An 11,378-nucleotide genomic window follows, 5' to 3' on the forward strand; every position below is an offset into this window, starting at 1 on the left:
CATGTCCTCCTGACATTCCAGGCTTTGTCTTCTGCAATGACTGTTGCTCTCTTGGCAATATTTCATGTCTTTATATAACAGAGGCAGCACCCACAGGCAGCACCAATCACCTGAAAGCAGTTAGAATGCCCCCTCCCTTCTGGTCACATCCAGAGGGGGATTTGAACTGCAAATCAGATATCCCAGTTTCTAAAGATTTGTCTCAAAGTCTATTATACATTTTTGGGCTGTGTCACCTAGCAATCCTAAAATCAGGCCCCAGCAGAGGCCTGGGGAGCTGTTTTCTGCTCCCAGTGGTTCAGTTTGGGGCATTTAAGGAGGCTCCATAGCACCTGGTTTGACATAAAAGCAGAAAAAAGCCTTTTCCTTGGTGGAGGTGGGATGGGTGGCAGCAAGGCCAAGCCACCACGGGTCCTCAGGGAAACATTGTCCCCAACCGCTGCCCAGGCCACCTCTCCCCTCTCCCTTCCCAGGTACTGAGGGGCACAGCAGCCCCCCAACACCAGATTTCCTGCACTATTCACTGCCCTTTCCCTTACTGTTTGAATTGAAACAAGGGCAGAACAGCTGATGCTCTAGCTGTCCAGACTGTATATACAAACCATTTATAAGATGAAAATTGGCTGGTGTGGTTTTGTTAGTTTGTTCTTAAGGGGCTGTTTTCAACTTTAAGTTCTCAAAAATGGTCACTGTGGGCCTGAAGACATGGTGAAATGCCCATGTAAAAATCCATCTACCATAGATTGCAGGAGTAGTCTCTCCCTAACAACCTCTGCATGCAACACAAACATTCATACGCTGCATCTCCCAGAGTCCAGCATCCCATTAGAGCTGGGAAGATGATATGGAGCATCATGGATGTCTGTGCATGCTGTGGCGGTGATGCAGCAGGTTAGTCCTCAGTTTGGTGAGCAAAAGGTTAAAGCTTGTGCTGAGAGAGTACTTACAGGTGTTTCCCAAGATAAATTCTACCTGTGGGAGCAGGACCAGACACAGGTAGAGCACTAGAAGGATGTCACCTGAGAAGTTTGATGTTTTTGCAGGAGGAAAAGCCTCTTTTAGTGAAAAGGGAGTGAGAGTAGCTTGGGGCTGCAGGCACTTGGCTCTGTTTGCTTCTGCAGCAGCTGTGAGAAGCCATTTAGCCTGTGCTGTGTTCTGCCCACAGCAGGCTGTGGTAGCAAGCAAATGAAATTTTGCTTTCCCGTATCTCAGAATATGCTGGCAGAGCTATTTGGTAGCTGAGACAATTGCTCCCATACACAACTATCTGAGATTGTTTTCTTATAATGAGACAGATAATCTCTATTTAAATTGAATTTCAGTGTCAGCACGAGCAGTAACCTGAGACTGAGCTGGGAGTGACCTCTGTGCCCACCCCCTGCTTTGTATCTGGATGTTGGAGCAGTGGGGGGTTACAGATCTCCCACAACATATGTGGTATAATTACCCTGTTTAATGTTACTGGCTTTAAATCCAAGCAATGGATTAAAGCTATAGGGTTCTTGGTGGGGAGAAGTTTTCATTTTCTTCATTCCTCCTGTATCTGAGTCATTAGTGCAGAGCAGGTCAAACAGATGGAAGGGCAGAGAGTGAGAATTATTCGCTTTTTCTTTAAGATTCCAAATTGACATAGCCCTTAGAGGTGGTTGGGGTTTTTTGGCAGACTGATAGTTAAAATGGTTCAACTTTGTTCTGACTGTATCGTTTGTCTGTCTTTCAGTTTAGTATCTGTCATTTTATCATGCTGATGATGGATTTTTATTTGCTTTCTTTGTCGTGGGTTTAGTGGTTTTGTGATTTAAAAAAAAAAAAAAAAAAAAAAAAAAAGATTAAATGGACATTTTAATCCCAAAAAGGCTTAGAGATGATCAGCGAAGCCAGAATGTCTGCAGAGATCTTCCAAATGACACAGAGGGTTTTTTTCAGTGCACGCTGTTTGCATTTGATGTGCTCTTTCAAAATCAGTGCGGAATGTCAGACAGTGAATATTCATTAAGTCTGCCAGAGGCAGAAGCTGCAGTCAGTACAGCATCAGTGGAGGAAGCAGGGAAGAGAGAAATCAGGTTAATGACTAGCTTTCTCTGCAATTTGCTTCCTGCTTATTGCCTGATCTTAGTTTTAAATAAATTCATTTAATTAATGTGTTTTGCTCCTCTGACCTGCGAACAGAAGGGTCTGTGATTAATGATGGGGTATTTCTAGTCTCACGGTGGCTTTAGTTGGCATGTTCTGGTGCCTAGAAAAAAAAGAAAAATACACTGAAAAATATTTCCTTTAAACTTAATGATAGTAGATGGTTTGATTGAAAGCTTTTATCCAAATGATCTCCTGAGTCCATGAGCCACCACATTTTTAAGGACAGGGACAAAGTGGGGAGGGGTGGAACAGAATGAACGCAAGCTGCTGTCTTGGCTGAGCATGTCACACAGTCAAAAATGTCTCTGCAGGCAGACAGAGCTGAGCAGAAATGCTTTCCTCTTCTCCCCCTTGAGCAGGAGCACATCTGTTCTAACACTGGTTAGCCTTCTGACAAAGGTTCTTTAAGAAAGCAGCAGAGGCATAGGAGGTAGAGACGATGTACATGACACTTGGAATATATGGCCAGCTTGCGTTATGGGAAGTGAGCACCACCTGTTCCTAGTAAACACCAGATTGGAGCTGTGGGGCTATCCAGGGACAGGAAAAAAACACGTGGCCTCCCCAAAAGAGAGAAAAAAGTCGGTGAGATAGAAACTGCAGTCTTAGCCCAGAGCTGATGGTGTATCGATTTGTGGACTGAGCGATGAAATGTTGTGTGAGAAGGCATTTTGCCCCAAATTTAGAAGACATCTCAATTTCAGACTGTTTGTACCCATCACTCAGCATTTCAACTTTGTTCCACTTACATATCAGCTCGGATGGTTTTACAAGCTGATGAAAGCCAAGCCTTCAGTTGAGTGAATTCACAAATGCTGCACCTGAAAAGACAGCACTGTAAATCTCAGTGACAGACCTGTACTTGGGAGTTTTGCAGCAGAGTATCACTCAAGACCTAAACTGTTCCTGTGTTGTTGCTGTCATAACTAAAATGTGGCCTTCTAAGGGGTGGAAATGGTGCAACCTTAACAATACAGCTGAGTTTTCTCAGGGATATCTGAACAAAAGATCCCCATGCCTGCCTAAATAAAAATCCCACGAAGGGCTGAGAAAGTGGCTTCATCTTGCAAATACTTGCACGGGATTTTCATGACTGTCACCATTAGAAAGATCAATTTCCAACTTTTTTTTTTTTTTTTTTTTTAAATACACTGGCATGGTCATTAGTACAACATCCCCCAAGCCATGATGCTGCTTAGCTCGCTTCTGGGAGTGGAATTCAGTTCCTTTTGCACTAGCCACCCAAAAGTTAGCTCTGTCTAGTTTAAATTGGCTGCCTGGGCTTTATCTGTAGTTAAAGAAACAAAGGTAGAGGAGAGGAACAAAGAGGAGAGGAACAAAGAGCATTCAGTGCATCTGAAAACAGGCATTTAAGCTCGGTAGGTTGAACTGCCTTCTGAGGATGCCTGTCTACAGACTGTAGCAAGAGCTAAATTAAGACAGTTTAGATTGGATGCCTACTTTTTTGGTAGCTGAATTTAGAGAAAGGATACCCTGCTCTATGGATGACATCTAAGAAAAAAAAAATGTAGCTGCTACTACAAGCTAAATTTTAGGGACCCTGTTTCTTGTAGCCTGGGCCTGGGCTCCCTGCACAAGAACATGGGGAGAGTTGGGCATTTCCGAGAAACCTGTGTGCTGAGATCATAGAATCATAGAATGTTCTGAGTTGGAGGGACCCACAAGGATCATTGAGTCCAACTCCTGTCCCTGCACAGGACAACCCCACAGTTCACACCGTGTGTCTGAGGACGTTGTCCAGTCTCTTCTTGAACACTGTCAGGCTTGGGGCCGTGACACCTCCCTGGGGAGCCTGTTCCAGTGTCCAGCACCCTCTGGGTGAAGAACCTTTTCCTCATGTCCAACTGACCCTCCCCTGGCACATCTTCCTGCCATTCCCTGGGGTTCTGTCACTGGTCACAGAGAGGAGAGCTCAGCCCTGCCCCTCCTGCTCCGCTGCTGAGGAAGCTGCAGCCCCATGAGCTCTGCCCTCAGTCTCCTCCAGGCTGAACAAACCCAGTGACTTTATCAGCTCCTCATATGACTTCCTCTCCAAACCCTTCACCAACTTCATAGTCCTCTTCTGGACACTCCCCAGTAGTTTTATCTCCATTTTATCCTGTGTCCCCAGCCTTGCACACAGTGAATGCTCCAGATGAGGCCGCCCCAGCGCAGAGCAGAGCGGGACAATCCCCTCCTGCCTGGCTGGTGATGCTGTACTGGATGCACCCAGGACATGAGTCCCTCTTGGCTGCCAGGGACACTGTTGGCTCATGTTCAATTTGCCATCGACCAGAACCCCCAGATCCCTCTCCATGGAGCTGCTTTCCAGCATCTCATTCTCCAGTCTGTATGTACAGCCAGGGTGGCTGTGTCCCAAATATCAGAACAGCCTGGAGCACACAAGCAAGAAGCTCTCTGCTCAGCAAGGTGTCACAGCTCACCTGCAACCTGCTCCCCTCCTGGGATCTTGGATCCTGTGACATCTGTGTGACACTTTCTATGTGATGATGTGTAGGAAAGCAGGTGCTTTCAGAGCAATTAGGACTTGCTGAATCAGTGCCTGTTGACTGAGATTTGTATGTTTTTCAAGTCCTGTGAGAGGTAGAGGGCTACAGCATCTGACCTGAAAATGCCTCTGGAATAGAAAAAAGTAGGCAGGCACCATACCCTACTGCTTCAAGCTGTCAGAAGGGTGATTTTAGGATGTGGGGGGATTTTTGTATGTAAATCTGCCTGTGCCTTTCAGACAACAGTCACTGGATAGAAAAAGAATTTTGAAAGACAACCTGGAAGTCGTTTCCTGCCAGCTAAAATACATGATCTACTTGACTGCAGAGTCTCTGTTGCTCGAGGTTCCATTTAAAGTCTACTGAGACACTTGTATTTTGGTGAGAGTACGAGAAAATGGAAGGGGTGAGAAGTTCATCTCCCATTTTAGCAGGCAGGCCCACAGGCGAAGAAGCAGCAGGACCTGCAGGTGCAGCCTAGATTTTGGGTTCTGCTGCATGCATGCGTTTTAAAAATAAATCATTTGCTCATTGAACATGAAGGTTTCTGTATTCCTTGAGAATAAAGTAAAGGGGCAGTCTCCAAAGTAATCCTTTGAGTTACACCAGGAAATGGCCAGACTCTGCTCTTTTATGTGCAAACTCTGGCAAAAACCCCCTGGGTAGCTGTAGGAAGAAGTGTAATGTTTTAAATTAAGTGTCATAAATATAGCTGGCGGATTTGCTTTATTTAGGTTTTCCTCTAAGTTAAATAAACAACTTTAAAGCATTCATTAAAACCCAGAAAATATGCAAGAGAAGTACAACTAATCCTATTAAATGTAAAATAGCATCTAAGTGGAAAGTTTTTATTGTTAAATTCCCACTAATAAGGAACAGAAGAGATGTTTAAGGAAGCTTTGGAAACTAGGTGGTGACATTTATCCTTGATCTGAAATGCCTAAACATACAACATTGTTAGTACAGCTGAACTGTGACCTTCGAGTCTGCCAGTACAGATAAGCACACAGGTTATCTGGTAAATGACGCAGAAGGGACATTTCCTGAGGATCCTGTGGAAGCCCCACTGGTAGGAAATCATGGTTATTAACTCATTACATTCTGTCTATCTCTGTCTTTTTGTATGTGTGCTCTCCACACAGCTGTAAGGATGATTAGTTTCCTTTGGCTTAGTGAGTATTAAGGAGTATTAAAATGTGTATGACAACAAACATATTTGGGGGCTGGGAGAAAAGCACACAGAAATGCAAGCAAACCCCCTTAGTCTTTAAGTTGACAGAATCCTGACTCCAGGATAGATGTGATGGGGTTGTTATGTTTGGATACATTAGGTCAGATGGCTTTCTGATAAACGCTACTGACTTCATCTGCTGAGTGGATTTGTCCAGGCAGAACCAGATTAAAGGGTCAGTATCTTGTTCTGAATTAGATTTCAGTAATGCAGACGTGTACGTGCACCCTGTCAGACTGATAAGAGTTTTCATGCACAAGATACTGTACCTTAAGGATACCCTCTATTCTTGCACATTACTCTGTGTGGTAAAACTGATAATATAAAGTCACTATCATTGCCTCATCCTGTCTTCAGCCTAATATGCTCGTGTCAAAATGGCACGACCACACACCACATTGTTTCAGCTGTGTTGTGGTGGCACTGCAATCCACAGAATGTTGTAACCCTCTACACTTCGAAGTACTTTTCTGACTATTCGGTGCTACAGGGCTCTCCCCAGCCAGAGCAAGGATGGTTCAAAACTGATTTGAGGTCACCTTCAGTTGTTTTTTTCCTGCCAGGAACAGGAAAAGAGCATTGGGTCTGGGCCAATGTTGTTTGGAATGAATGTTGCATGGGCTTGTTGGGATGGAGTAAGAGTTTATTTGTCGAACTAGGCTTAATTTATTATCTACAATATGAAAGCTCACATTTTTGTATTGCCGGAGAAAGACAATTGATTAATAATTTGGAAAAAGGCCAAGACATATAACGTTCACCTTTGTAATTTGTCATCTTAAAGAAACAAAAGTGGTATAAAAGGTACCTGACCAAAATATTAAGCAGAACTGAAAGCTGGTTCATATTAATGCATTTAGTATGAAATGGCTTGCTAGAACACTGCTATTACCAACAACAAGCATGTAAAAAATCTGAAGTTGCTAGTTAAGACCATAGGAAATTCACAGGAAAGCTACAACTGATAAAATAGAAGAACTTCTGCATTAATAATAACTTCAAAAACGATATTTGAGACTAGGGAGGTTAAGGTCACTAAAACAACTTCAGCAGTTCCTGGAAAGAGCATAAACTTGAAGTCAAATCTTCTTTATCATTAAATATAGTCTTAGGGAAAAAAGAATTGTACAGGCTCTTCTAATTCTTGATTAAACATCACATTATAAAAGCAGTTATATCACCTCCTTTACAAAGATTCCATGTGCCAAATGTATTACACAGATGGTCTCAGAGACAGTTCTGATGTGTCACTTATACACATTTCTTTGGCTCTGTAACGTGGACTGTGTAGGTATGGAAAAGCTGAAAAAGGATCCTGCTTTCCAGCAGTGTTTATTTTGCTGCCAGGTAAGAGAAAGATTGTCAAGCAGCAGAATGTGTTCTTTAGCTTTCGAACGAGGAGAGCCTTACATCTGCACACATGACATGCGTTTTATTTCATAAAATAGAAAATTGTATGAACAACATTACAGAAGATGAAGAGTCGTAAGATAAGAAGTCCAGGAGATGCTGTTCATTTCCTGGAATGGCTGCTAAGGCAAATGCAGCGTTCTTCATTACTGCTACAGGGGTACAGAGCAGTCAGTAGCTGAGGTTTAATGAAGAGTATCTTCTGGTCTGGTGAAACATTGGAGATCTCCCTCTAGATTGTCTGTGTTGTTTTCTCTTCCTGTGCTCTTTCACAAGCAGGAGACTTAGGACTTCTCTGTTTCTTCTCCTCCTTTGTGTGCCCTTGCGTCCTCTTCCAAGGGTTATGGAGCCCCTCTCAGCTGGTTTTTCAACCATTCCTTGTAGCCATGCAGATCCCACCTCCTTTTTTACCCTTAACATCTTCACCTACTCAACTGGACAGCTCTGATGCAGAATAGGTGATGCTGAGACTTAACCATATCAGGGGTACTGTCATTTTTTGTGTGGCATCGCAAGAATTTGTATGTGGCTGGGTTACAAGCATGACAGCTCCTATGTTTGCAATACTGCACTTGTAGAGGATAGATAAGAATGTTTTCATCAGATTTGAGAGCTTTAGCATCAATACATAAGCATTGAGCTTTCCCCTGATCACAATCCTTTAAACACTTAAAATTGTCCTTGTCTGGGCAACATATGTAAGCAGTTCAAACTGATTAACTCAATCTTTTAAAAATCATGGAAATAAAATGTAAACTTGCTTCATACTCCAAGCCTAAAGCTGAGATCAGAACTTCACTTTATGTTTGCCTGTAGAAAATATTGTGTTCTACTGTTCTATCACGTCAATTCAAAGAGCCAAGAGTTAGTCACCAATCTGGTGTTTTTCAGCCTTTCTGTTGTGATATTGCAATAAGAAAAAAAAAGAAACATAAGAGTGAGGACTTTCCTGGTTTGAGAACTCACTGCAATTTAATTTATTTCTGAACCATTCTTGACAGCTTACCACAGATTTGGCACCAGCCCTTTCCAATTTCCTGTTTTGCTTGTAAGTTCATAGTTTAGAAAAACTTTACAACTCTCTTACAAGAGTCACCCTATTTCCTGGCATAAGGGAACATTTTCTTAGAGCCTTGCCTTGAAGACCACTGTAACTATTTCTGAGACCAGATTCTGTACTGTTTAAAAGAGTCCTGTGGTATCCCTACCCAGGCAATTCAGTTCACACTTGGTTTTGCTCTAGGGCCATGTCTGCTGATCAGCCACGTTGCGTATATATGTACATACATACATACACACTAGTTGGCTCTCAGTTTCCTGTCTGGGATGCACCAACTCATTCCCTCCGTGAGGAATCCTGGACACAGCTGACAGGATGGTTTTACTTAGCTATCAAGGATGGACGTGCATACTGCCAAGGCTGACTCACCCTGCCCTGGACACTCCTCTAACCCCATCCCAAAAGACTTGACACCCTCAAACATACCCTTATGCCACACAATACACCTGCTTGTGCTTCATGCTATAAAGCACTACAGTCAGCTGCATCACAGCAATCTCTTATTCTATGCACTTAAAATTCACAAGAAACATAGAGAACAACTGTATTTCAAGGTACAACATGGGATCCAGAACACCTTGTGCCCAGCAGTATGTGGTGTGAGTCGATGTGTACTGACATTGAGCAACCTGGACAAGAACCAGTTGTTAACACCCAGATGAGCAGCCAGACAACCCAGGGTTGATGTAGAGCAAGGCTAAAGCCATAGTTTTCAAATAGGAAGCTGATACTCAGTGAGTGCTTGTGTTTAATGATGCTTTAAGCTTTTCTTGCTGTTTTGACTTTTTCAGAACCTGAGGCAGGAGAGGTGTCCCCCCCAGTGGGAGCTGGTGTGAACAGCAACAGCTGGACCTTTAAATTTGGACCGGGCAATTCCAAACAAGGTGGTCCTGGTGAGTTGCCAGACAAATTCATTATCCCAGGATCTCCTGCAATCATCTCCATCCGGCAGGAGCCACCAAACAGCCACATTGACAAAAGTGACTTCATAACCTTTGGCAAGAAGGAAGAGACCAAGAAAAAGAAGAAAAAGAAGAAGGGAAACAAGACTCAGGAGAAAAAAGAAAAGGGCAACAGCACCACTGAGAACAGTGACCAGTGAGGGGTTTATACTGAAAGAACCCATTTAGCCAGTTTTTGTAATAATGGCAGATTTCTCCTATGTAGCAACTCCCATCTTCTTCCTACTATTAACAATTTTCCTGTATGTACAGACTTGAGAAAATCAGCAGGAAATTCACAGTGTCTGTCTAAATTGCTTAACAGGTTTTGTCTTAAAAGCTTTATTAAGTCTGGTGTTAACTCTTTTTCTCCACTCTGGCTTGTTTTCAGAATCTAAAAAGCAGACACAAGTTTCCTTTCTCCTACGCCGAAAAGGAGAATCTTCACAGTACAGCCAGTGAGAGGTTGGACTCTGCACTGTGGTTCCTGTGCTCCTGTCTTGATGACACTTACAGGACAGGTTTAAAAGTTTTAATGTTGTGCACCCTCTATCTGATTGGAAATATTTGTGTGCAGATGTCAGCTAGGCGATGTGAGATCAGATTATAAAATGCAAGAAGAGCTGGTAAATATGCAATAGAGGAAACACCTGATGAACACAAACTTTCAAAGATGTTCAGGCTGGGGAGGAAATGTCTGAGAGGAGGTGACCAGACTTTCCATATCTTGAGAAGTCACTGTGTGGAAATACTGAGTCCTATACATGACGTATTGTACACACTCCTGCAAATAAACCCTCACATTTACAGCTCTTTAAGATACCATAATTTTTATCTTTTACCAAGCAAGCCATTGGGAAAACTGTCCCTTCAAGCCCTGCATTTCCCTGGCACGGCCAGCCCGCAGAGTGTATGAAGCGCTGGGCTGACATCCCAGGAATGTAACTGACTGTGATGCTCTGTGTCCCTATTTCCACTCTAACATTATTTTGCACATTATGTCTCTGAAAAGGTCAGAGTTTTTCCACGACACTTATGCAAAAGAGAGAAAGAAGAAATGTTAACTATGCTATTTGTTATTTGAGATATTTATTTATAAAGAAATATAGCTGTAAATGTTAAAGAAATATGATGCCCTTTAACCCAAACAGAAGTCAATCTAGAGCCATTATAAATTACAATTGCTGCTATTAAAGTGCTTTAGAAAAATTGCCTGAAACATCTGTATTATATCGGCCACTTGCCAATAACAGCTTTATTCTGTCGGGTGACTTGGGGGCTGCCTCTTGCATGTATTAATAAATACAAGAATATCCTCCTTTTTTTTTTTTTTTTTTTTTGCATTAATCTGCACTTTGAATACACCTTTGCAAACAAACTGTCCTAATATGAACAAGCAGAAGCAAACTCCTCACACAAATGGATTTATTAACCTGCTCGCTCTGTGCAGTACCTTGGTGTTACCTCCCACACAACCTTTTCTGATTTTAGTTTTACTTTTTTCTATGAGATTATGAATTTCCCACCCTACTAACATGCATTATGTAAAATTCAAGTACTGTATGTATGCTGTATGCTCTTATAAGAATCCTGAAATATTTATTCTGTGCTTGTGTATGTGAATGTCAATGCAACTATTATTATTAGAGTGGACTTTAAGCTTTACCGTTGAATGTAAATTCATTATTTCTTTTTTGTACACTTGTGAAAAAGTGGAGTAGTGTTAATTTTTTAAGCCACTGTTGATTATCAGTTTTTGTGTATGAAACACAAGTAAAATATCTTTCTTAAATCAAGTCATGCATGCATTTTGGGATTTATTTGTAAGAAACTGTGAAGCTAAAGCTCTGTGAATTCCTAAACCTGAGGGTATAAATGGAGTATAGAATGTGGTTGAGGATGTTGATAAAAAACCAATACATGTATTTTTAAATAGAATATAGCTGATGAGGGAATTCCAAGGAGTTTTCTACATTGTTGTGCATTCACAGAATAAAGCTCAAGTGTCGTATTAATTGGAACTGTGTAAGAAACTACATAGCTCTAAAATTTCTAACAGGTGCTTTAATCTAGGATCAAAGAACAACCGG

The 11,378-nt window shown here is 42.1% G+C and overlaps 1 protein-coding gene across 3 annotated transcripts in view; it reads left to right on the plus strand.

Annotated features, from left to right (window-relative positions):
- The window catches only part of LOC135994129 (protocadherin alpha-C2-like), a 125,482-nt gene extending 114,529 nt beyond the window's left edge, over window positions 1-10,953 (plus strand). For 2 of the 3 annotated variants that reach the window (XM_065644439.1, XM_065644438.1), the window contains exon 4: window positions 9,139-9,738. In XM_065644439.1, the coding sequence (XP_065500511.1) occupies window positions 9,139-9,449 (311 nt within the window). In that variant the 3' untranslated portion in view covers window positions 9,450-9,738. Of the gene's footprint in view, window positions 1-9,138 lie in introns of all 3 variants that reach the window. The other variant, XM_065644440.1, reaches the window with a different exon arrangement.
- Window positions 10,954-11,378: the final 425 nt, after the last annotated feature.

The sequence above is a fragment of the Caloenas nicobarica genome, chromosome 13 (genome assembly GCF_036013445.1).
Source record: "Caloenas nicobarica isolate bCalNic1 chromosome 13, bCalNic1.hap1, whole genome shotgun sequence".
Classification (NCBI taxonomy): Eukaryota; Metazoa; Chordata; class Aves; order Columbiformes; family Columbidae; genus Caloenas; species Caloenas nicobarica.